The sequence below is a fragment of the Danio aesculapii genome, chromosome 18 (assembly GCF_903798145.1).
Source record: "Danio aesculapii chromosome 18, fDanAes4.1, whole genome shotgun sequence".
Taxonomy (NCBI): domain Eukaryota; kingdom Metazoa; phylum Chordata; class Actinopteri; order Cypriniformes; family Danionidae; genus Danio; species Danio aesculapii.
The window spans coordinates 33842344-33869835 of record NC_079452.1 but is presented as its reverse complement, the minus strand read 5'-3'; the positions used below and the strand labels follow the sequence as shown (position 1 = coordinate 33869835).

The 27492-nt window shown below is 33.7% G+C and overlaps 1 protein-coding gene across 3 annotated transcripts; it reads left to right on the top strand.

Moving 5' to 3' along the window:
• Positions 1-396: 396 nt before the first annotated feature.
• On the top strand, positions 397-26255 carry anln2 (anillin, actin binding protein 2). 3 transcript variants are annotated; one of them, XM_056478649.1, is made up of 23 exons: positions 397-485; positions 905-977; positions 4245-4421; positions 5184-5267; positions 5362-5534; positions 5648-5740; positions 7786-7915; positions 8000-8589; positions 11200-11294; positions 12602-12731; positions 12826-12961; positions 14396-14560; positions 14656-14782; positions 14893-14941; positions 15058-15120; positions 15203-15235; positions 18337-18358; positions 18444-18553; positions 18851-18904; positions 20809-20895; positions 22077-22184; positions 22263-22399; positions 25007-26255. In XM_056478649.1, the coding sequence occupies exons 2-23, from the start codon at positions 920-922 to the stop codon at positions 25167-25169; spliced, it is 2784 nt and encodes a 927-aa protein (XP_056334624.1). In that variant the 5' UTR covers positions 397-485; positions 905-919; the 3' UTR covers positions 25170-26255. The 3 variants fall into 3 exon arrangements, with proteins under 3 accessions (XP_056334624.1, XP_056334625.1, XP_056334623.1); XM_056478650.1 differs by having other exon boundaries at positions 7997-8589; positions 11203-11294; XM_056478648.1 differs by having other exon boundaries at positions 7997-8589.
• Positions 26256-27492: the final 1237 nt, after the last annotated feature.

Genomic DNA, 27492 nt, shown 5'->3' with positions numbered 1-27492 from the left:
AAACATTACAAACTGGATTACAATAATCTAATATTTATAACAATAAATAAAATATGATTGCATAATATACTGTTCAGATAGATCATCCAAAATTACACTGAAATTAAATTAAATTGAAATAAAAATAATGTAACAATAGAAAGTACATATCTTCCAAATAATATCTTACACCTATTTATATTATTAATTTTCACATTTTAGTATAGGGAGGACCCTCGCAAGTGCATGCTAATATTTGGGACTCCATGGCATCTAAAGTACTGAAAAAAACTGGCTTATACCAAATAAATATGTTACGTATGATAATTTTCCCATACTTCATAACGTCAAAATTCATCAGGCCGCTGGAGGGCTCTGTGGAGTTACCCGAGCCGATGCTTTGCGCATGCGCGGAACGCCCGCGGAAATTCAAACGCGCGAGCTCAGCTGACAGAAAGGCAGACGTTTGAAAACTCCACAAACTCTGACACGGTTATTTTACTGAGGTAAGATGCTGGTTCAACGATCAGCTGACAGAAATACTTAATATATTCGTATGAACGCTATAGCCATTTATTTTTATGACTGTTCAGACTTTTTGTTGTTCAGCAAAAACTGGTTGCTAGTATGTTAGCGCATTAGCCTCAATATATGATTAATACGCAATTGTTGTCATTTAGGTTAATCCGAATTCTCGTATTAACTATATCAAAGAAGACGTATAGTAGTTTACTTAGTACTTAGTAGTTTTTATAAGTTGATATGTACCATATACTTTGTTCTAGTGGGCTGTGTAAACAAAGTTAGTGACACTTCTCAATACTATGCGTATTTTAATAAAAGGTGAATACATATATCTTAGATACACCTGATGGGATGCAAAGTAATTTGTTTTAACGTCATTGAACTTGAAACTGTTTTTCAGCTGTCAGATAAAAAGATGGAAAATCAGAAGAGACCGAGAGATCCACTGGAGGAAAACCCTTCAGCCTCTAGTGGTAAGAATCTCACCTGACGACGCCTCCTGCAGTCTATGGTGTTGCCAGATTGGGTTGACTATTTCAAACAAAAACTCTGAAAAACCCGCCCTCTCCAAGAAAAAAAACGCCTGGAACATTCAGTCAATAAAGAATACTATAGTATTTTACTTCCATTTCCATCAAGTTGGCAAGAATCTAATTTAACACACTAAATAATGATTACAATATAAAGTTAATAAAATCTAAAGACCGTTAAACAGGAAAAGCATGTTGAAAAACATGGCAAGTATTACAGAAATGTAATGTCAAGAAGGTCAGATATTGTTAGCAGAGTCCAAAAAAAAATCACTTTTTTAAGAACATTATGGTTATTTTCCTTTGCCTTTTTTATCTTCTTGGCCGTTAATGCAAACAATTAATAATCTTTCATAAATCTATTTACTACTAGGTGCAAAAATAGTTACATGTAAACAACATTTTTAGTGCAACAAGCTACATTTTTGGGTGAACATACAAACTCATGCTGTTCTGTCTTTCTTAAAGTAGTCATTCTAGAACAGGGGTCACCAACCTTTTTGACACTGAGAGCTACTGCTTGGGTACCGATTAATGTGAAGGGCTACCAGTTTGATACACACTTCTTAAATGTTTTCTCAGTTTTCTTTTAATTATATGTTATTAATAATAATTAATTGTATTCATCTATGTGAAGACACTGATCATGTTAATGAATTCTTACAATAGTTGTCAATGATTTAACAAGGTAGGAAACAGATAAATATCAATATGCAACACTTTATTTGTCTGAAAATTTATATATATATATATATATATATATATATTATATATATATATATATATATATATATATATATATATATATATATATATATATATATATAACTAAATGTCATTTTCAATTTAACACCAATAATTTAACACTAATTTAAAAAGAATAGCTACAAAAAATATTAGATGGACCTTACTGGTATTTAGTGCTATGGTGAGCTGTTTTTAGAACAGGCAACACATGTGATCCTCGTGGGCACCATGTTGGTGACCCCTGTTCTAGAACATATCGCAGAACTTTGCCAGTCAAAACTGATGAATTGTAGATTCAAACCTTTTAGCTGCTGTATGGACAAGAATGACTACATACAAGTATAGGCAGGTGCCATATTTCATTTTGTATAAGTCATTTAACTGTTCTCTAATTTCAGAGTTAGTGTATTTACAAAGAGCCACCACAGGTGTAATCCACTCGACTACATAGAGCTTACAATAATCCCACAATATACAGTTACAAGTTCAAGTTTGGTGCCTTGTTTGGTGCTCACAAAAAAAAAAATCATCACTTAAGTTTCACCAGCACAAGATGGAGATTTGTGGATGAGTCTCCCTCATCTGGCCCTGACTGCTTAAACTGCAGTGTTATTAAGAAAATAGCATTATACTTTTGTCATTACCTGCTTAATATTTTGTAGTATATCAATTTGTATACTATAAAATATTATATGACATACAGTGCTCCGCATATATAAGTACACCCCTCACAAATCTATTTTTAATTTCATATTTTTAATAGGAAGCTATACAATACTATATTTGGCCATATACATTAGATTAGTCAGTACTGAAGCCAAATCTGGAGCTTATCTAGCAAAATAACTAATAAAAAGTGGAAAATTTTAATTGAAATTTTGTAGGTTGTAATTAATTTGTCAAAATTTAGCTTAAATTTATTTGTATTATCTTTCAATGTCTAAACATGTTTGGTGATTAAAATATTTGAATAAATATATCTGTTTAAATGCACCAAAATACAGTTGAAGTCAGAATTATTACCCCCCCCCCCTGGTTATTTTTTCCCTAATTTCTATTTAATGGAGAGAAGTTTTTTTCAACACATTTCTGAACATAATTTTAATAATTCAATTCTAATAACTGATTTATTTGATCCTTTCCATGATGACAGTAAATAATCTTATACTGGATATTTTCCAAGACACTTCTATACAGCTTAAAGTGACATTTAAAGGCTTAATTAGGTTAATTAGGCAAGTAAAGGTAATTAGGCAAGTCATTGTATAATGATGGTTTGTTCTGTAGACTATTAAAAAAATATATAGCTTAAAGGGGCTAATAATTTTTGACGTTAAAATGATTTTACAAAATTAAAAACTGCTTTTATTCTAGCCAAAATAAAACAAGACTTTCTCCAGAAGAAAAATATTATCAGGCATACTGTAAAAAATTTCCCTGCTCTGTTAAACGTCATGGGAAATATGGGAAAATATTGGAAAAAATATTGAAAAAAAAAAAAAAAAAATCAAAAGGGGGCTAATAATTCTGACTTCAACTGCACATTGCCTATATTCACTGAGAAATGTATAAAAATATTCATTTTTAAAAAAATGGGGTGTACTCAATTATGCTGAGCCCTGTATATAATATGTCACAAAACCTGACTGATTCTCTTTCTGTATCATCTTGTTTATTTACATTTAAATAAACATTTAAAGGGATAGTTCACCCAAAAGTCTAAATTCTGTCATCTTAGCCTTCACTTGTTCCAAACCTGTTTGACTGACTGTCTTCTGTTGAAACCAAAAGTAGATATTTTGAAGATATTTGTAACCGTTGAGTTTTCCAGCTGTGAATTTCAATGGTTTTCTGTTTTCTTCATAATATATTTTGTTCAACAGAATTAAGAATTAAACTTAATTTTTTTTTGGTGAACTATTGCTTTAAGATGTTAAACTCTTTTCATTGTCAATTTAAAGGTCCCATGAAATGCTTTGAATTGTGCATTTTCATTCGATGTTTGACATTACGTCGAAACATGAAACCGAAACATGAAGAGCGGGCGAGACATAGTGTAGCTCCTCCCCTTAAAAAAAACAGCTAACAGCGTTTGCTTTTTTTTTTTTTTTCCACCGCTCTGCTGTTAAAAGTGGTTCAGCTCAAGTGCATCAAATGAGAAGCGTCTTGAAGGGGTTGGGACATGTCAGATACTAGAGAGCATTTGATTGGTTATGACATGGTGAGAAACTGTAGCATGGGTTGACATGAATTAAAATCGTTGATCCATTTAGGTGGAAGTGACAAACTACAAGCTTTACATGTTTATGTCCCTTTTATATCTTCAAATGCAAATTTTGTCACTGTTTTGGTGCACACTAGCTTATAGTCATCTTAAAATCTAACAATACTAATACTAATATCTAAAAACTTTATTTTAATTTCATGGGACCTTTAACCATTAGGCCATATAATGTTTTCCAGAACTTGAAAATGTGTTGAAGAAAAGGCGACTGGCAGCAGGTGGAGAGGAGAACCAGGACCCTTCAAAATCCCCTGCCAGATCACGATTGAGAATGACAGAGCTAGAGATGAAACCAGATACGCCAGCCATAGCCTCCGTCCACTCCAGGGTCCAGCAACTCAGCCAGAGACGAGAAGGTTAGTGTATATATATATATATATATATATATATATATATATATATATATATATATATATATATATATATATATATATATATATATATATATATATATATATATATATATATATATATATATATATATATATATATATATTCGTTTTTTTAAATCAGTCTGCTAAATATTTTAGCAATTTATGTTTCTCAGTAGCTCTTTTTGTGCCATGCAATGTCATATCTTTCACTTGCAAGGTAATTTGCAGTACATTTTCAAATAATTTTGCCTGATTTAAATTGTTCTGTACAGATAATGTAGTAAACCTGAATGCTATTTTTCCTAATAGAAACAATATTTAGATTTCTACTCTTATGTTTGCTCAATATTTGTTCTAATGTGCATGACAAAGATTAATTTTGTTGTTGATACATGCTCTTAAAGGGGACCTATTATGCAAAAATTATAATAAGGGGTGTAAATGCAGTTGTGTGGCAACTGTCTGTGAATATAACCAGCTTCTTATTGTAAAAATGTATTAATTAAATTTTTTATAAAATCACACTGCATAAAACAGTCTGCAGAAACACTTTGACATTCTCCTTTTGTACATGTCATCTGAGGGGGAAAGTCCGATTTTGAGCTGACACTTCACATACAGACTCTAGGGACATCAGAGACTTATTTTACATTTTGTAAAAAGGGGCATAATGGGTCTCCTTTAATGCATATAAATGTATATTTCTGTAATTTGGTGAAATATAGTCCTTTTTTGTATGATCAGGTGGGACTGGTTTAGTACAGCGCTGCCTGTCTGACCCTGGATCTGATGATTGCACCAGCATGACATCAGTGGTCAGTCACATTGGTCAGTGTTTATTTTCATTCAGGCTTCACCCCTTACTATTGCTGCTTATTTTGCTGCGTGCTTTATTAAATGTTTTTTTTTTTTTTTACACAAGGTGAGGGAGAGTTTAGCTCTCGTCTGGAACGCTTCAAAGCTCCAACACCTCAGAACAGCCCTGGTCGATCCACCCCCTGCACACGAAGTCTTTCCAGCTTTGTGCATGGCATGCAACAGAAGCTGAATGCTACAGTGACACCCAGCAGTAAAGAGGCCTTTCGTATCCGCCAGGTAGAGCTGTTCTACCCACTTCATCTATTATATGACTATTTTACCTTTCAGAAACAAATCTTTTAAATGCTTTATTTGAATTGTTACTTAGTCCAGCTGTCTTTGTTATGCAGGCACGTGAGGATGAGTTGCGTCTATTGAAGATTCAGCCAGTGGCAGAGAATATGTGGTTGAAGAGGAGTCTGTCTGACTCTTCCCTCACTGAGGTGAGCCATTCAGGGTAACAGTGCCCTATGATTTTACAATGTGGACAATATTGTGGAATTTAATCATGAAAACTGAATTAGCTGTATGATGCAGACTGTCATAAAATTAAATATAAAGTCTGCATGTTAATAATGATAATAACAATAATATGAAAGCTTTGTCTAAAATAGAAAAAGAATAGTTTGTAAAGAAAAGTTACACGTTCTTTCACGTTTCAATTTTAACATGACTTGAATTAATTTGAGAAAAAAGTAAAAATTACTTAATCATCTTCTTAATTCTTCTTCTTAACCTTAAAGTTTCTTAATAAGTAACCTTTATTAAAGCTATAGTTCAATCAAAATTGAAAATTCTATCATCATTTACTCACCTAAACTGTTTTGGTTTCTTCTCTTGAACTCAAAAAAAGATATTTTGAAGAATGCTGGAAACCTTTAACTTTTTACATCTGTAGTTTTGTTTTTTGTCCGTACTAAGTCAATGGTTACAGGTTTCCTGCTTTCTTCAAAATATCTTCTTTTTTGTTCAACAATAGAAAGAAATTCAGAAAGAAAGGTTTTGAACCACTTGAAGATTATGTAATTAGTGAGTAAATGAAATTTTGGGTGAATCATCCCTTTGAACTAGATTTTTCACGATAATAAATTTTTGTTGTGTGATGTATTGACACAGAAATTGTTGCGATAAGCGGCAATGAGACCATTTTGTGGCATTGATTATATAACAGCATAATAATGCAAATAGCCATAAACGCTTATCATTGTTATATAGATTCTATAGTTTGATGTTAAAAAGGTAAATGGCCTATTATACAGGGTGATTCAAAAAGAATACCACAACTTCGAAAATCAAGAAGTCTGCTAAGAAGAAAAGAAGAGCTAAGCTCTTTCTGTCATCGATTCAAGGAAGCTATGAAGTTTCGTTGTTGTTGCTCAACTAAAAGAAGGAATAACTACAGATATCCAAACTGTTTAGCCCGAGATGCTACAGAGTGAGAAACAAGTTCAAATATCGGGTTGATGTCACTCGAGTGTCTGGAGGGAGTCATATTGAACATCTATGCACTTGTTTTCTACTGAAGTACTCTTTACATTGATTAATTACCCAAGGTTCCATGATGTTTCTTTGATTAAATGCAGATTTTCAAAGTTGTGGTATTCTTTTTGAATCACCCTGTATATTAAATATCCGATAAGGTAAATGCCCAATTATAAACTTTGACGCCAGTGAGGTAGAATGTAAATGTCATTGTAAAATGGCTTTAACGTTTTCTGTGAATTTGTAAATATATATTGCAATGGCAGAAATTATTGAGGTTATCTCCAAGTATTGCACGATAAGTCGATATATTGATTATTGGGACAGGGCATACTTTAATATCAATGTTGTTAAAGTGAGTTCTTAAATCATTTAAATTGATTGGACATGCTTTTCTTGGACATGCTTTAGCGCTTTGGGTTTTAGAAAAAGCGCATTATAGATAAAATGTATTATTATTATTTCTAAAATAATAAAACAATACGTTTTTAACCATAAAATAGTCCAGAAAATAAATAAATAAAATGAAATTAATTTGGGGAAAGAAAAAAAAACATACTGTAAATAATACTGTTGTCAACACCATATGTTAAGGTCTTTATCTGCTTCATGTGGATTTTTGTCTGGATTTGTGAATTGAAAGTAACTTGAAAACAACCATCATTTTTCTAGAGGGCATCACCATCCACATCATCGCCCTGGGTTTACAGGAAAATTCTAAAACCCCAGTGGCCTCCATTGCAGAGTGTGAGCATGTATTTGAGATGAATCATTGGAGTCTGTTTGACTTTGGCTTTTGTGTTTGTGGATAAACATTTTTGTTTTGTCATACTACTTACACCTTGGTTATAAGGTTTTTTTCTCTTGAATTAGATTATAGTCACTGGGGCAAAGTTATTTTGATTGCACTGACTCACTTCGGGAGAACACCATTTTGTCTTTTGCACTTAAAACAAAAGTGTGTATATTTGAGACAAAATCTATTAATATTTTATCTTTTTTGCAGGAAGAACTAAAGGGAAATGAATTCAGCTCCTGTGAGGGTGACAGTAAGGTGTTTGATGGAAGTCTGAACACCACACCGCCATGTACATCGAATATTCGTTTCCCTAATGAAGAACTTTATACCTCAGTCGGTAAATGAGCTTTGTTAAATCTCTCAGAGCTAATGTAACAACACCATTTGCCATATTTAACATATTTGATTTTGTCTGTAGCAGAACCTGGGGCGTTGAACACCTCCGCACTAATTGATAAGATGTTTGAAGACGTCCTGCAGCACGCAGAAAAGGAAGATGAAGCTGTAGATGAAAAAGAAGAGGAAATGGAGAAAGATGAGAGCTGTGTATCACAGACTGAAGATAAAACTAAGCTGGACACAGTCGAAAATGAAGACGAAACAGAATTGGACACAGTTGAAAATGAAGAAAACCCTCAATGGCACACAGTAAAAAATGAAGACGAAACCGAATTGGATGCAGCCGAAAATGAAGACGAAACAGAACTGAACACAGACAAAAATGAAGACAACACACGACAGGATGCAGTCGAAAAAGAAAAAGTGGAAGCAGTCACAGTCACATTAAATGAGGAGCCGCTTGATCACAGTGAGATGTCTGAAGAGAGTGTAGAAACTCCTGATGACAGTTCTGCAGTGAATGAAGAGAAGGAGCTCTGTGATGGTGAAGGAGAAATGGAGGAGGAGCAGGAGTGTGCTCCAATGGGTGCTGAAGATGACTTTCTAAACCTGCCACCCAGCTATATCCTCTCTCCTCTCAGCAAATCTGTGGAGGCTGTTGTCACCCCACTGGTATTGCCTTTTTTTTTTTTTTTTCTTTTTTTGATTTTCTAAATGACTGTATAATTAGATTTTGTGGTTAAATATTATTTAGCCTATGACAGGGTGTCCGTGGGGTCTTAAAAAGTCTTAAATCTCAAAATCAAAATTTTAGGCCTTAAAAAGTCTTAAATCTACTGAAGTATTGTGTTGTAGGTCTTAAATCATTTTAAACGAGTCTTAATTTTTCTCCTTTGTTCACCCAATCTGGCCAACAATCACCAACAATCCATCTCAATATAACTTTAAAAAGCATCTCAATAAAATCTAATTAAAAAGGTAAGTTTTAACTCTATTTACCATAATGGTTTAATTATTGTCCTTGCAATAACATTTGTTTAAAAGTGCTTTATGTATTTACTGCTGAGGATACTGACCTGGACAGATTGTTGTTCATAGATTTAGTTTATTATAGTTTTTAAAACTTTTAAAACATTTGTCCTTTTTTGTTTTTTTTAAAGAGAGTTATTATATTATTTAGCCTAAGACAGGGTATCCGCAGGGTCTTAAAATGCCTTAAACCTCAAAATTTTAGGCCTTAAAAAGTCTTAAATTTACTGAAGTATTGTGTTGTAGGTCTCAAATCTTATTTTAAACGAGTCTTAATTTTTCTTTGTTCATGTATTGCTACCCAATCTGACCAACAATCCATCTCAATATAACTTTAAAAAGCATCTCAATAAAACTTATGTAAAAAGGTAATTTTTTTTTCCATAATATTTTTATTTTTCGTTTTCAGTTTGTACACATTGAAATACAACATTTTTCAAACATTTTTTCCAACAATAACCTTGTTGCATTTACAAATTATACAAAAAATAAGGATATATATATATATATATATATATATATATATAATATATATATATATATATATATATATATATATATATATATATATATATATATATATATATATATATATATATATATATATATATATATATATATATTAAAAACAAACAAACAATAATAAAAAAAATAAAAGTAAAACTGCTCCTCTTTTGTTGTTAATGGTAATCTATTCAAACATGACATTTATAATCATACTGAGTACTAAATACAGCAAACATATTTTGAAGAATGTATCAATACTGAACTATAAAGCTGGAACTGCATTGTCCATCAAAAAATTATTCATCCACTTCTTCCTCTGTTAATTCCACTTCTTTGATATAACTAATGAAAGGACTCCATATGTTTTCAAATACACGCTGTTTAGCTTTTAGTATACAAATTATTTTTTCTAATGGCAGACTTGACAACATTTGTCTTATCCATTAAGTAGCATTTGGTCGTTGCATCTTTGTCCATAGCAAAGCTACACATCGCTTGGCATAAAGCAAGCTGAGGTCTATAAATACTTGTTCGCTTTTACTATAATTCGAGTCCTCTGGATATAAGCCCAGCAAAAACAGCTTTGGGTCGAGGAGGATTTGTTTTGAAATAAATTTTTCACTTATGACTCTTACCTCTTCCCAAAATAATTTAATCTTTGTGCACTGCCAAATACAGTGAAACAAGGTTCCTCTAGCTTCCAAACATTTTATACAAATATCTTGTATGTTTTTATTATATTTATTTAATTGTACTGGTGTTACATATGTCCGCATTATCCATTTATATTGTATAAGTTTAAGACGTGAATTTACAGACATAGTGAAAAAGGTAATTTTTAACTCTATTTGCCATAATGGTTTACTTATTTTCCTTACAATAACATTTGTTTAAAAGTGCTTTATGTGTTTACTGCAGAGGATACTGACCTGGACAGATTGTTGTTCATAGTTTAGTTTATTATAGTTTTTAAAACTTTTAAAACATTTGTCCCTTTTTTTTTAAAGATAGTTTTTGTTTTAAGAAATATCTAAAATATTTAGTTTTTTATTAAATAATTCTTGTATTATTAAATGTATTAAATTATCCTTTTTATAGGGCAATCAAAAATCTTTTCCATCTAGGCCATTTGAAAAATGTGGCCTTTATGAGTCTAAAATTTCATTCATAAAGTCTTAAATTTAAGACGGTAAACCTGCAAAAACCCTGCTATGAAGCCCAGACTAGGCATGGGCCGGTATAAGATTCTGACGAAATGATAACCTTGGATGAAAATATCACAGTTTCATGGTATTGTGATACTGCTTTAAAATATATATTTTTAAATGTCTGGGTAAAAAAAACAACAACTTTTTTTTCCCCTTTGAACACAAAATATTTATTTTGAGAAATTTTTATAGTATTTTAGAGCAGTAAACATTTCAGACCAATTTAAACAAATCATTGACTTCTGCTGTCTTTATTAGTTTTAAAAACACATAATTTATTTACCATTTAAAAGGTAAAATAACCTTACATATACCATAGGAACCGCATAGCAGAATATTTTGCGGGTTTTAAAACCTTGACTTTCCAAACCACTGTATGCCTTGAAAACTGTTAAAACTGTTATTATGAAAAATGTTATCAAAAATGGCTTTTGACATTGAATTAAGTCATAGGTCGCAATATTGCATTGTTTGTTTTTTTGTAGTTGTATGCTTATAAATGTATTAATTCTAAATGTGTTTATGAAATCTCCTACAGAAGATTGAAATCACACTGTCTGAACCATCAGATCAACTGCCTTTACCTGAAGAAGTGACGGATAGTCCTGCTGACAGCGTTCCACCTTTATACAGGTGCACCACAATTGAAAAATACAAATAATAATACATTTTCAAGAACCTTGTTGTCTTTGTGTATCACTTTGTTAGTCTAACGCCTGGTGGCGTTTGAAGCCATGAGATGCAGAGCACAGATGCTCTTGACAGTCCTGAAGGTCATTAATAATATTATAACACTAATACTGAAATGGTTAAGGTGTTTTAGAATGATCAAAACAACACTTCAGATGTTTTACAATACAGTCAGCCTGCTGGTTTGTCTATTCACACACATTTTTATCATCACATGATCGCTTATAACAAGATCACATGACTTTTTTTAATGTGCATACTGGAATTTTTTTGGTAAAAGTGTTTCCATCTAGTTTATGCACATCTTTTCTTATCGAATAAAAAGTTAATCGGAAACGTAGCTAGTGATAGGCTAAAATAATTCAGCTAGATTCTCTATATACATTACCGTTCAAATGATTGGTCAGTAAGATATTAAAATTTTAAAATAAAAAGTGCTCACCCATGCTAGATGCACACAAAACACTAGTTTAGGGGTTCCCAAACCTTTCAGCTCACGACCCCAAAAATAGCAATTCCAGGGACTCTCAACTCCCACTATCCTTGTATGAACATACAAACATTGCACACAATGGTGCACACATGCTAATAGGAATTATATAAACAAGCTTATTGACAACACAAAAAAGTGCAAGTGTCTAACAACCATATACTTTTTTATAGTCGTCATTCATTTGTTTAATTCAGTATTAAGCTCATTTAATGAGAATGGTGGACACAATGTTTACTGCACAAGACTATTCTTGGTTTAATTTTGAAGACCTCCATTTGGACCCTCTATATTCAGTCATGGTCTTAATTTTTAATGTATGTGAGTGCTGTAAAGGTGTCAAAGTTTAACATTGTGTCGTTAAATCAATATGGTGCAACTAACACTATTGCCGTGTCATTAATCTAGCATAATAACCCCAGGGGTCGCAATCCAATGGAAAAAGAATTAAAAAGCTGATGGCTTTTTATTTGCATGTTGTTTTTTTTATGTAACTATTAAATATTATTTTTATCTTCAGTAGGTTATGGATAAAATCTGGAACTATTGTCTCGCGACCCCCGTTTTGAAAACCACTGCACTAGTTGAAATACAATAATGTTATGAAATAGTAATTTACCTGAATTTTCAGCAACCATTACTCCAATATTAAGTCATGTTGTGTTTCAGAAATCATTCTAATATGCTGAATTGCTTTGGTGCTTTTTAAAAAACAATTTACACATCATAATTGACAATTATTTGTATGTATTATTGACAGCATTGATGCCTACCGCTCACAGAGGAAGGTCCACCAACTCTCTACTCAGAGCTTGACCCCTGGCGTTCAGAAGCAGGTTCAAGAGAAGATCTGTTCAAAAAAGCCTGTCAACGTCAAGGAGAGAATTAAGGTTAGAAAATGTGTTGTGTATAGATATAAAATGCATCATTGGTTACCATTATGAATGCAGGATCTTATTCAGGTGATTGAATTTGTTCTTTAAGGCTTTAAACGAGGAGGCGGCCAAATTGCAGACCATTATCACACAGACGCTGCAGGCTCTGAGCTGCTGCAGCGATGAGGAACATGGAAAGGGTTCACAACAGGAGGCAGAGGCTGAGAAACTCCTGCTTGTGTCCAGTAAGTGCAACCCTACTCATTTTCTTCTTGAGCTTTCTGCATATAGAGTTGAAGACCAAATTATAAGCCCTCCTGTGAAATGAAGTTTTTCAGATATTTCCCAGGTATCTTTAGTGAAGAGATTTTTTTTTCTAACACGTTTTTTAATAACTAATTTCATTTACTATGATGACAGTACACACATTTTCACTAGTTATTTTGCAGTATATTAATATTCAGATTCAAGTGCAATTTAATAGATTATTTAGATTAACTAGGCAAGTTAGATTAATTAATCAAGTAATTGAATAACAGTGGTTTGTCCTTTAGCCAATCAGAAAAAAATACATTGTTAAGGGGGATGATAATATTCAAATTATCGGTTTAATTTATTTTTTTACTTTTTTTTTATTCCAGACAAACAAACAAAAAAGACTTTCTCCAGAAGAAAAAATATTACTGGAAATACTGAAGAAAATTTGGGAAATATTTAAAAAGAAAATTTCATAAAAGGGCTAATAATTGTGTCTTATATCTTATATTGAGAGTAGAGAATACAAAACCTAACAAAAGTCTTGTTGCCTATACAAGTTTTAGGAACAACAAATAATAACTTCTCTTCCGATACCAAATGATCAACTAGAAGTCATTTAAATGAAAGGCAAAGGCCTCTAGATTACGCCTATTTTACCAAAATAAAATATGATCATACCTGTACGGTCTGACTTTGCTTAGACAAAAGTCATGTCGCTTAACAGAAATAATGTACAGTGTAGAATATAAAGTCATGGTGCAGTGGAGAAAGAATTAATATAATTGTGTAAGACTCCCATGAGCTTGGAGGACTGCATCCACACATCTGTGCAGTGACTGAAATAACTTTTAATAAAGTCATCTGGAATGGTAAAGAAAGCATTCTTGCAGGACTCCCAGAGTTCATCAAGATTCTTTGGATTCATCTTCAATACCTCCTCCTTCATCTTACCCCAGACATACTCAACAATGTTCATGTCTGGTGACTGGGCTGGCCAATCCTGGAGCACCTTGACCTTTTTTGTGCTATCCTGCTGAAGAATTTGCCCTCTCCTGTGGTTTGTAATGTAATGGGCAGCACAAATGTCTTGATACCTCAGGCTGTTGATGTTGCAATGGACTCTGCAGATCTCTTGCATGTCCCCCTACTGAATGTAACCCCAAACCATGATTTTTCCTTCGCCAAACTTGACTAATTTCGGTGTGAATCTTGGGTCCATGTGGGTTCCAATAGGTCTTCTGCAGTATTTGTGATGATTACAGTTCAACAGATGATTCATCATAAAAATCTACCTTCTGCCACTTTTCCAAATGATCAACTACTGTGGAAGTTATTATTTGTTGCTCTCACAACTGGGATCGACGACAAGACTTTTGTCAGGTAGTGTCCAAACTCTGTTCTAATCCGTTCCTGTCATGCAGGTGAAAAACGAGCAGCCTTACTGGCAGAGGTCAACAGACTGAGAGAGGGTGAACCTGGAGGACCAAAATCCCAGAATGCACCTCTTCAGCCCTGCAGGGGCACTGTCAGCATCAGCAGCATCCAGCTGCCTCTCAAGGTGGAGTTTGTTTGCTCGGCTCGCACAGGTGAGTTTTAATATACATTTATGAATGGCAGGAATAAGATGTTTCACTGTATGCAGTCAGTGTTTACACACAGTTTGTCTGCTTTGTATATAAAGGTCGTCCAAGGCACTACTTCTTCGTTCTGATTCGTTATGGCCCATGTAACATTATGGCAACACCTTTAGCTACAGCTGCTGATGCCCAAAATGGAGACACTATCACCTTCCCAACTTCCATCACACTGTGAGTCCACACAATACATAAAATGCAATGTTAGAGTATAAACTGAATCATTTCTGTGAGGTTTTTATGGATAAAAGTGATTTACACTGGTTTGAATATTTGATTCACAGACAAGATATTCGCTCCAGTTTCGAGATTGATGTTGAGGTCTACAGTCTGGTAGGTACAGTTCATGTTAACATTGGTTCTTTTCAGTTTAAAAAAAAAAAGACAATTGTTTTGTTCACTAATTTCTATCTCTAATTGGTATTTTTTTGTGGTTCTCTTATTTCTAGTCCAATACTAGTAATACCTGTAGCCTCAATGTTCAGCAGTTCCGCAGCTCAACTAAGTCAAGGGTATGTACACTTTCCTGTTATATTGGGAGGATCACATATTACATTTATTAATGCAAAGTTAAACAAGGTGCTATTTTTTTAGGTGACTCCTAAGAAGATTCTCCACAGCATCACTGTATGTATCTTCTCTGTTTTCATAACCTCATTAGACTTTATTAGGTAAATACAAGCCAATACATTTTGTAATTTAAAAAAAAAATCTTGCTGTAATATTCATAAAATGAAGTAAATGAACTAGGGCTGCACAATAAATGGTTTCAGCATCGATATTGCAATGCATTTGCAATAATCACATTGCAGGATATGCAATGTTGAGTTGGTTTTATAGTTACTTATATAATTGATTATACTCAATGCAGAGTTTAATCATAATGACCTAAAATTGATCATCTACATGCATTTTTAAACGCAAACATTTATTCACTATTTTCATTTCACCTTTCACTTGTTTCAAACATTTATGAGTTTCTTTTTTATGTTGAACAAAAAAAGAAATTTTAATAACTCATTACAGTTTGAAACAAGTAAAGGGTGACTAAATAGAGATTCCATTTTCATTTTTGGGTGAGCTATTCCTTAAAGGCCTTTGACTGTGCGAACATTTAAATATTTCAGAGTTTAGAACATCCGGCCACAAGAAATTCTAATGTTTGTAACTTTAATAAAGATTTCTTAATATGCAGTGAAGACTATGCAGATTTGATTATTCAATATATGTAACCTGAATACTGTTAGACTCTCTAGAAAATAACCATTCACTTTTTTCTTTGCTATATTTTATTTATCTATACTTGTAATTTATTTGTTCTATATTATTCGAGACTCACTCCCTTCAAAAATTTTATTCCAATCAATCTAAAATGAAGAATTATTTCCAAATAAAGCTGTTTACGTCATCTGGTGAAATTGCATGTATGCAATGTATATAATATGCAATATAAAATATCGCATTGTCAGACTTCCAATATCGTGCAGCCCTAATAAGAACACTTTCACACACAATTCTAAAAAAAAAAACTGTTTATATTAACAGGTGCTGTACATACGTTTTTGACTCTTTTAAAGCATAAATATACCATAATATGTTTGCAGATATTTAAGAAACATGCCAAGCGAACATTCTTGTTTATCTGAAAAGTGCTGAAGTCAGATATTCTGCTTTGTAAATGTCTGTTACGTGCCAGAACGGCTGTCTTTGTTTTGTTTTTTTTAACTCGCCCACTGCCAGTTTAGCCAATTATATTTCAGCACCCCGCATTGCTTTGTTGGAAAACTGTGTATTTCATTCATTCAGTCAGGAAGGCTCACAAAACATGTGCCCGTGACCGAAATGAGACGCAGATTCAGAGATCCACATGAGGTTATTAATTAGCAAATAATACAAATATTACAAACATAAACTTTAAGTAAGCAGTTTTCATTGTAAATGTGTGTCCATTATGGCACCAGTACCTTTGGAACCGGTACGCACCAGACCGAATCAGCATATGAATTTCGGTGCCTAATTCCGGTGCCAGTGGTGCTGCGACAAGAACGTAAAGCAGATCGCACACCAGAAGCGACGCACAGCGTACAGTTTGCTTAAACTAAGCATTCTACAGTATGGCTGTATTTTACAAGCAAGGATTCTGACACCAACATGCAGCAGATACTTTACAAAAGTTGTGTGTAAGGGGGAAAACACGTCAAACTTATAAAATGTGAGGGCTTATGGAATCAACTTAAAGGTGAGGAATGGACTGTCTTTGACAGCTTGTGACATTATCTGGCACTTTCAGTGAGTACGTTTAAATGACACCAATACTCTGATTTTAATCTGATTAAGACAGTACTCTGATCAAGAGTCTACCGTAAACAGTGATTTTTGATAATCTTAAAAGACCACAGACACAAACTGCGGAGGAAACATTTGTAGACTGGTGACGCAATGACATCAACGGATCTATGTGCTATAACATATAACTGGGAATCGTAAATGCAACATTCAAAAAGCGACTCGTAAACACCTGAATCATATTATTGTCTTATTTAGATTATGGCAAATCATTAGATCATTGATGTCCATGTAAAAGTAGTCACAAGTCCCAAACCCAGAAAAAAGGTGTTCCCTGATTTTGATGACAGCCTTTCCACAGCTTAGTAGTAAGCTAATGTAATGTTAATAGCATAATGCAAATCTTGCATTCATGCTAACAAACAAATGATCAAAAGAAATATATTAATGCAATTCTAATATATAAAATATGAATTGATGTTTACTTTTTGAACTTATTAGAAATATATATTTATATTGTTCAATTATGATTTATTTATTTATTTTTTGTCAATTACTTTTGTGGCTAAAAAGGATCGGTTCAGGCACCATTTTGGCACCGGTACCATTTTAAAAGTATCGATTAAGCACCGCTATTGAAAAAAACGCAAACGATACCCAACCGTACTCCTAACACACGCTATGTGATGAAATTTGCAGTGATAAGCAATTTGGCTGTTTGCACTAGGTGAAACATGACAGAAATTTAAATACAGCCATTCAGAAGCACAGACTAGTGCACTCACGAAATGGTAAGGGCTATAATCTAATTAATACATATTAAACCTCTTTAACATTTATTAAATGTAAAATGCCGAATCACTTATATGTTTTGGTTTTGAGTCACAGTTCTAAAGTTCAATTTTAAACGGTTTATTTTCCAGATCTGAGTTGAACTATCTGCTGGTGCTTTCAGTGTATGGCAATAAATGTCATGTAAAATGACATTCAAACTCACATTATTAGCATTTAACACTGAATAAAGTACATGAAGTGTACCTGAGGTGTTCACAGTTTATCTTGTTGTTCAGCTGCAAGAAACAGAAGCCATCTTTAATATATCAATTTCATGTGTTGGTTTAAACAAAAACTCCTTTTAATATGGAGAAATTTAATATTTTATAAATCTTATATCACGTGCCGCTGCTTTTATATAAAACATGATTTAAATCAGCCTTTAGGCTTAATAGTCAGACTCAGTCCCTTTGGTCCTCAATCTGGCAACCTGCACTTGCGTTTGTTTTGATCCAGGAATGCAATACCTAGTTCAACCACTGGGTGTTAAACTTACATGCTGCACCTTTAATAGATGAGATGCTTAATGTTTAATATTATTAATTAAAAATTGTTGCACGATAAGCAAACTTAACCACATTCATATGTCTTTGTTTTGTTTTTTCTAGAAATCTAATCAGAGTGTGACTTGTAAGTATTTATTTAATTGCCTAATTTAATCATTTTTTTAGTCATTGTCATCAGATATTGATAGTTCTGTTTTTGTCTATTATAGCTGCATCTTTACCTGGTCTGACTGCCCAACGTTCTAGTAACTTCACATTAGTGGGCTCTCACAAAATCACCCTCAATTCATTGGGACAAAGCAAGTTTCCTCTGGATAAGGTATATGCAGTGAAACATGAGTCTTATTACAGTTATAAAAAGCTAGATGAAGTGGTTGTTGCTGTCTTCACCTGTGTGTGCACTTTATTTTTTTTGTTTAATCGCTGACTTTTTCTTTTTAATGTCAGATATTGTGCACATGTTTGTACTTTTAATCTTCATTTCAGGAGTTAATTAGGATTTCTTTGAATATACAATGACCTGCGGATTTGTCTTTAGTCTTGTGTTTACACTGTGGTGGGAGTTGTGGTGATGTAACTGGGTCTCTGTCCGTCTCTCCTGTTTCTCTTCACTCAGATGAAATTTGAAGGAAAAATCAGGCGACTTCTTGGAGATGAGTTTCAGGAAAAGGTGTCACTCTTTTCACCTCAATCTCTCTTTCTGGTTTAGTGGGCTTTGCACATTTTCTGTTTTAGTGTGTGTGACAGAAAAAAGCTCTGCATTGTATTCATCGGTTTGTGATTTAGTGAATGTCCTGGCATGTGCAAGTATCAGTAAATGTGCTTGATTATGGTTTTCATTACTTGCTTTTGGACAAATTATAAACCAAGATCTCTATATTTTAAATTTTCAGTCTCTGTATTTTTAGCTGAGATATCAGATATTTTTTATGCCTGAGTATTTAAATATATACAATGCATTCGGAAAGTATTCATAGCGCTTCACTTTTTCCACAGTTTTTCCCACATTTTTTTCCCCACAATACCCCATAATGACAATGTGAAAGTTTTTTTTTTTTTTTTTTTTTTTTTTTTTTTGCAAATTTATTAAATATAAGAAACCTGAAAAATCACATGCACATAAGTCTTCACAGCCTTTGCTCAATACTTTGTTGATGCACCTTTGGCAGCAATTATAGCCTCAAGTATTTGAATATGATGCCACAAACTTGGCACACCTGTCTTTGGGAATTTTTGCCCATTCCCCTTTGCAGTACCTCTCAAGCTCTATCAGGTTGGATGGGAAGTGATGGCGTACAGCCATTTTCAGATCTCTCCAGAGATGTTCAATAGGATTTAGGTCTGGGCTCTGGCTGGGCCGCTCAAGGACATTCACCAAGTTGTTGTGAAGCCACTCCATTGATAATTTGGCGGTTTGCTTTAGGTCATTGTCCTGCTGGAAGATGAACTGTCACCCCAGTCTGAGGTCAAGAGCACTCTGAAGCAGATTTTCATTCAGGATATCCCTGTACATTGCTGCATTCATCTTTCCCTCTATCCTGACTAGTCTTCCAGTTCCTGCTGCTGAAAAACATCCCCACAGCATGATGCTGCCACCACCAAGCTTCACTGTAGGGATGGTATTAGCATGGTGATGAGCGGTGCCTGGTTTTCTCCAAACGTAACGCCTGCCATTCACTCCAAAGAGTTAAATTTTAGTCTCATCAGACCAGAGAATTTTGTTTCAGATACCTTTTGGCAAATTCCAGGCGGACTGCTATGTGTCCTTTACTACTGTGTTACTTTACTTCCGTCTGACCTTCCCAGCCTTGTGCCTCGAGATAATCCTGTCTCATAGGTCTACAGACAATTCCTTTGTCTTCATGCTTGGTTTGTGCTTTAACATGCTCTGTCAACCCTGGCACCTTAAATAGACAGGTGTATGCCTTTTCAAATCATGTCTAATCAACTGAATTTACCACAGGTGAACTCCAGTTAAGCTGCTGAAACATCTCAAGAATGATCAGTGAAAACAGAACGTACCTGAGCTCAATTTAGAGCTTCACGCCAAAGACTGAATACTTATGTACATGAGATTTTTTATTTATTTTTACTTTTTTCAGGTTTTTTATTTTTTATAAATGTGCATGCAACAAGTTCAAAAAATCTTTTTTCCACATTGTCATAATGGGATATTGTGTGTAGAATTTTGAGGAAATAAATAAATTTTATCCGTTTTAGAATAAGGCTGTAACAAAAAAAATGTGGAAAAAGGGAAGCGCTATGAATACTTTCTGGATGCACTATATGTTTAGTTATGCTCTTTTGTGGGTTTTAAATGGGTTAAACAAACTTGCTTAAAAGCGAGTGATGTACGTTTATTTATTTATATATATTTATATATATATATAATATTCTAAAACTGACTACATAAACCTTCTCAGTTTTTGTTTCAAGATGCCACTGTAATGTGTTGGTTTAGACTGTTACAAAAAATCTATTAATTTGAACAATATTTTTCTGCATCTGACATGCCCATCTGTTGTTGTTTTGTTTTTCCTGTGTAATGACTAACCAATTTGTTATTTTGTGTAGGTTCCCTTCCTCTCTCCTCTAGAGGGCCACATCTATCTGCGGCTGCATAGCGAGGGCCACTCCAATGTCCAGCATCAGGGCTTTTTGGTGGGTTGGTGAACAGTGCTCCGCATATATGAGTACACCCCTCAGAAATCTCTAATTTTCTATAGGAAGCTTTACAGTATTGTATTTGTGCATATGCATTAGTTTAGTAAGTACTGAAGCAAAATCTGGAGCTAATCTAACAAAATAATTTATGATAATGGTCTAAAATTAGTACACTTATTATATGTTAGGGGAAAATGTTAAATTAAAAAAACTAAACAGAGCAAAAATCAAGAGAAGCAAAAAAATGTAAAAATTTAGTTGAAATTTTGAAGGTTGTATTTTTCCCCAATATTTAACATGCATTTAAATGTATTATCTTTGTCTTTTTCAAGATATTCAGTGACTAAAATATTATTTTAATAAAATATATTCGTTTAATAAATCTGTTTTGCTCAAATGGACCAAAATATATTAGATATAGTCACTGAGAAATTGAAAAAAAAAAATTCATTTTCAAAAGGGCGTACTGCACTGCATATAATACGTCACAAAACCTGACCGATAGTTCTATGGTTAGTTTGTTAACATAAAATATCTCTAGACCCTCAGGCTCAGTTCATGTGTATATAAGCAAAACTGTGATAGTCCAGTTGGCATATTTACAAAGCAGATATGTGAAATATGTTAGCAGTTTATCATCACCGTTATAGCCTGATCCATTTGAATGTGTGTTGCCAAATGGAAGACAGGTGTGAAGTAAGAATATGTTGGTCGCCATGTTTCTGGTTACATCAGAATTTCTTTTTTTATAAATAAATAAAAACATGTGTATATAGAATTTTGGTTATGGATGTTATCTTGATGCCATTGAGCCTACTTAAGTGCCATTTGTCCCTATGGTTAATCTATCTTTATCATTACTTTAGATGAGCTCAAACCAGTTTGTCCATTCTCCTCTGACTTTTGGCATTAACAAGGCTTTTCGCTCACAGAACTACCTTTAAAATACTTATTTTTTCCAGACCATTCTCTGTAAACATAAGAATTCAATTTCTGTCACACTAGTCACCTTTTTAAATCTCTTATTGAAAATAATATATATATATATATATATATATATATTCTTAGGTTTTTTTAGGTATTCGTTTGTAATTTTGAGTGCACTCTAACTTGTGTGTATTGGAAATATGCTTTGTTTTTAAGAAATGTATGTAATCATTTTATTTCTTCTCTTAAAGACCATGTTTGAGGATGTGAGTGGTTTTGGAGCCTGGCAAAGGTTCTACTTCCTTCTAGAAGGAGGTCACCTGCTGTACTGGAACTATCCTAATGAGATGGGCAGCAAGGTGTGCAACATCACTACACCGAGTAATTTATTATGTGTGATATCCTCTTCATTAATAACTCATCTCCTTCACTTTTAGCCAGCAGATGGTAGTCTGTCTCTCTATGGCTTCTGCAGTGTCCGGCCTGTGGAAAGAGAATGCTGTGCACGACCACACACCTTCGAACTAGTAGAAACTAGCACCCTTCAGAAAGAAGACAGCCAGACCTTGAAGAAGTAAAGTATCTGTGTATTTATAAAGCAGTAGTTTCAGACAGAATATAAACATCTGTCATCACACTGGTGTTGTTGCACACATGTCTGCCATCTGTTTTTCCGTGGAACACAACAGGAAAAGTGCCATGCCCCTCTCTCTATTCCTGATAGTGATCGTGATCACAATGTTTGAAGAGCTCTAAAAATAGAAAAATGTAAAACCAGAAATTTATCCATCTACACTACCTGATAAAGGTCTTTGATCCAAGTTGTAAGAGCAACAAATAATAACTCTGACTTCTAAGGTAGATTTTTCTGATGAATCATCTGTTGAACTGACTCCCAAACATCACAAATACTGCAGAAGACATACTGGAACCCAAATGGACCCAAGATTCTCAGAGAAATCAGTCAAGTTTGGCGAAGGAAAAATCATGGTTTGTGGTTACATTCAGTATCGGGGCGTGTGAGAGATCTGTAGTGTGGATGGCAACATCAACAGCCTGAGGTATCAAGACATTTGTGCTGCCCATTACATTACAAACCACAGGAGAGGGCAAATTCTTTAGCAGAATAGTGCTCCTTTTCAAACCTCTCTCCACATCAAAGTTCCTCAAAGCAAAGAAGATCAAGGTGTTCCAGGATTGGCCAGCCCAGTCACCAGAAATGAACATTATTGAGCATGTCCGGGGTAAGATGGAGGAGATGAAGATGAATCCAAAGGATCTTGATGAACTCTGAAATTCCTGCAAGAACACTTTCTTTGCCGTCATTGCAGAGATGTATGGATGCAGTCCTCCAAGGTCATGGGAGTCATACACAATATTAATTCTTTCTCCACTGCACCATGACTTTATATTCTATACTGTACATTATTTCTGTAAAGTGACAAGACTTTTGTCTACGCAAAGTCAGACCTTACTATTCTAAATATATCATTAAAAATCAAGGCATGATCATAATTTATTATAGTAAAACAAGCGTAATCTAGAGGCCTTTGCCTTTCACATAAGCCAAATGATCAACTAGAAGTCAAGTTATTATTTGTTGTTACTAAAACTTGCACAGGCAACAAGACTTTTGTAAGGTAGTGTAGACAATTATTATGATCACATTTCTGCATTCAGTCCTGAAGTGAAAATTCAGCCTTCTTTTATAAATGCATGTTTTACATTGGGTAATTCATTCATGCGAATGTTTCAAAATCAACCAAAAATTTTAATCTGGTTATTAATTTTTAACTCTCATGTCATTTCAATCCCCTTGACACATGAGATTCAGATCTTAACATAAATTGAGATATTTTAGTGAAATCTAAGACCTCCCTTATTCTCCATGGACAGCAATGCACCAGAGACATTCAAAGTCCAGAAAAAAACAAAAACATTATCAAATCCTTCCACGTGACTTCAGTGCTTCAACTATAATGATTCAAAGCTCCAAGAACACTTGTGTGCCGAAAATACAGTAAATTTGACTTTGTTAGCCAATATCTTCTCTTTCACCTCAAGTCAGAGTGTGCTTTTAATGCATGCAGTGCAACATTTTGTCATTGGAGTCAGCAGCACAACATGCAACTGGTGTGTTACTCGTAGTGAACATGCACCCTGATTTGACACGGGAGACATTGACAGTCATTATTATAGATTGTTTTTGCTTTATTGCACAATTGAAGTGTTTTTGGAACTTCATGTGATCACAGTTTAACCAGTAAAGTGACATGGAATATTTTAATAATGTTTTTGGTTCTTTTTCCGGACTTGAATGTCTTGGGACCATTGATGAGAAACATTGATGGGACAGGATGAGAAAGCTCTCAGATTTCGTCTAAAATATCTTAATTAAAGATGAAGTAAGGGGTCTCTGGGGATTGGAACAACGACAACACAAGGGTGAATAATTTATAACAGAATTTTCATTTTTAGGTGAACTATTTCTTTAAGATCGGGGTGTCCGCCGGGTCTTAAAGTCTTAAATTTCAAAACCTAAGTTTTAGGCCTTAAAAAGTCTTAAATTCACTGACATATTGTGTTATAGGTCTTAAATTGTTTTAAACTGGTCTTAATTTTGCTTTGTCTAAGTAAAGCTACTCAATTTGGGCCGATATGCATCCAGTGACCAACAATACATCCCAATAAAACCTTATGTTTTATATTTAAGTTTCTTTTATTGCAAAGAGATACAGTTCACAACAGATTTTAGACATTTTTAAAGCAAATTCCCCAAATTAAATTCCCTAATCAGGGAAAACAACTATAAAACAATTACCCGATTTCTTATGATAATAATGGGCCATTAGAAAAAAACTATAAGTCTAAAATATCATTATTTATGGTCTTAAAAGTGTCTTAAATTTGACTTGAAGAAACTTGCAGGAACCCTGAAGATGAAAAAAAGTGTTCATATAGATATGTAGAACATCTACATTAATTGAGTGCATCTCCTATGTCCAATGCATTGGACCCGTCTTCACTTGCATTTTATAGTTTGTTTTAACCTGAAAGGTTTCCCACAAGTCCAAGGAAAGTTTCCCTTACAATTTCAGTACAATTTGAACATCTTTATTAAATTAGTTTACAATACTGTCGATGATTTAAATTTGTATGTGCTTGATGTTTTGTTGTGTAGGTGCTGGTTCTCTGCAGACACACGAGAGGAGAGGTCTGACTGGATGGAGAAACTTAATCAAACATTACTGGACTTTCTAACCTGGAACAGGAAGCCTGTCTCCAATGAGACCCGGGCCAGCACGTCCTCCACAACCGGGACCTCTCGTGAGAGCATCCTGTAACGCAACACAAACATGAACTCTCATCATTTAACAATAAGAAAGGAGATCACAGATGATCATATCTGGCACTACAAAAACGTAAAGCTTCTGAGAGTGTTTTATGTAATAATGCATTGTATTCTACATATGCATGCTCGTTATTAGATACTATATTACATACTAGAGACATATTTAATATTTCAAATCCATCATTACATCTTAAAGATTCTGCTGAAGTTTACAACGCTGTAAGGATGGATGGATTCGCCAGTTTTTTCAGATTAGCCATATAGAAGCAAGGTAAGTTTAATGCCAGTTTGAATAATTGTTTATCTCCTGCCTTATTCAGACAGTTGCTCATAATTGAACGCTTTATATTTTAATGCAATGACCTTTTTCGGTTTATGAGGGTGTCCTTAATTACACTACATGATATAGTTATGTTTACTGCCTTATTTGGGAAGCGATATTTTGGTAAAGCTTTTTATGTTTACTGCTTTTCAACTTACTCTGGGAGCAATTTATGCGATCAAAGCAGTCAGAAGGAGAATTGCTTTTATTTGAATGTATATTATATGAAGTATGAATCGTATAGCTAATTTTTCTGAGAGAAACTTCCCTTTTGTAATGGGTATGAAAATGTTAACAATTGTATACTATCTTTTGGGAGTGCCTGGCCATGCATTATAACTACTGTACATTTTATTTTTTGGGGAGACAGTCTGGCCAGCATAATCAAATCGAGTTTTCACTGTAATCTGATAGTTGACTGGGTTAAAATCTGAAGTGTGCCAGCGCAGGAATGACAATACAAAGCTTTCAGTGTGAATTCCTCATGATAATTTACCACGTCTGCAGGGCGGGAGAGTGAGGTATGACCTTGTGACCTCTGGGGTTTGTTTGAAACTTCAGTAGGTTGTATTTGTTTTTCTTGAGAATGCAAAATGAGTTTCCACTCTAGGGACTGTGAAACTGATGGAACGTCTTTGTCCTATATATGTGTTTTTGCCAAGGGTCTCATATTCTATTGCTGCGTTAAACTATATATAAATATGTAAAATATCCTGGTAAAGGTACTATATAATAAATATGGCTGTTAAAGTCTAATGTGTTTGTTTTTTTTTTAGTATACTGATTAACATTTTTGATTTAATGTAACAAAAGGATCATTATTAGCTGGTCAGTTGAAATTTTGTGACCTTTGCCAACTTAAAACTTAACCTAAACTTAACTGGGATTTCTCTTTTTTTTTATTTTTTTTTTTATTTTTTTTATAAATATCCCTGTATTTGAGAGAATGTTACACATACTTTCTCAATAATTATTTAAGACAGTCTTGCTTTGACATTTCCAAAGTAAATTGTAGTATTTTACTTGTTCTAATAGGAGATCTTGATCTTAGCACCAGTGGTGTAAAGAAACAAATTACAAACACTCAAATTACTGTAGTTTTTCTCTGAAATTGTAATTTACCAAGTAGTTTTAAAAATGTGATTTTAAATTTTTAAAATTTTTAAAATCTTTTAGATTTTTAGTGCAGTATTGGTACTTGGTACTTTTACTCCACTACTTTTCTTCAACCTGCAGTCACTACTTTATTCATTTTTTTTGTCTATGGGATTAGAAAAATCAGTCCTGTGATTCCCGTCCAATCAAATTGCACAGAGAAGGTAAACGCATTGAACCAGAGTCTGTTTAGATGCATGTCACAGATGAGAAGATGACTGATGTTTACTGTATGATGACTGAAATGGTCTTAAACACCCAGCACACACAAGACATGATGTCAGATTGTCGTTGTACCCCAACATTGTGGGGAGGTTGCGTTTTGTTTGGAAATGAAAATCGGGTTGACATCAGAACCCAACACCCATCCTAAAATCAACCAAATATTAACGTCTAATGATGTTACAGCTCGGCATTGGATTTTTGATCACTTTCTAACACAACCTAAAATCAACTTAATTTGATGTTGTTATTGGGTGACAATATAACATCCTAGACGCTGACTAGACATTGAATTTTGGTCAATTGACATCACAAACTAAATCTAACCTAATATTAACATCTTATGATGTTGTGTGCCTGCTGGGCAATAACTAGAATGTTATTGAACAGAATGCACTACCCCAGCATTATTGAACTAGAATGCACTACAGAATGTTACGTTTACACACATCCACAAATTACATGTAAATCATTAGCTTTTTACAGCATAATACTATGAGTACTTTTGAAAGGTCTACTTTTTACTCATAATTTGAGTAATATTTTAAAACAGATACTTTTACTCTACTTGCACTACATTTTTAAGCAAGTTATGGTACTTTTACTTAAGTATGAT

Excerpts from the sequence above, each read along its gene's own strand:
- anln2 (XM_056478648.1), top strand. The coding sequence starts at position 920 with ATGGAAAATCAGAAGAGACCGAGAGATCCACTGGAGGAAAACCCTTCA. Across the intron at positions 14,561-14,655 it reads TGTTTGCTCGGCTCGCACAG|GTCGTCCAAGGCACTACTTC; the intron begins GTGAGTTTTAAT and ends TTGTATATAAAG. Across the intron at positions 18,905-20,808 it reads GAGATGAGTTTCAGGAAAAG|GTTCCCTTCCTCTCTCCTCT; the intron begins GTGTCACTCTTT and ends TATTTTGTGTAG.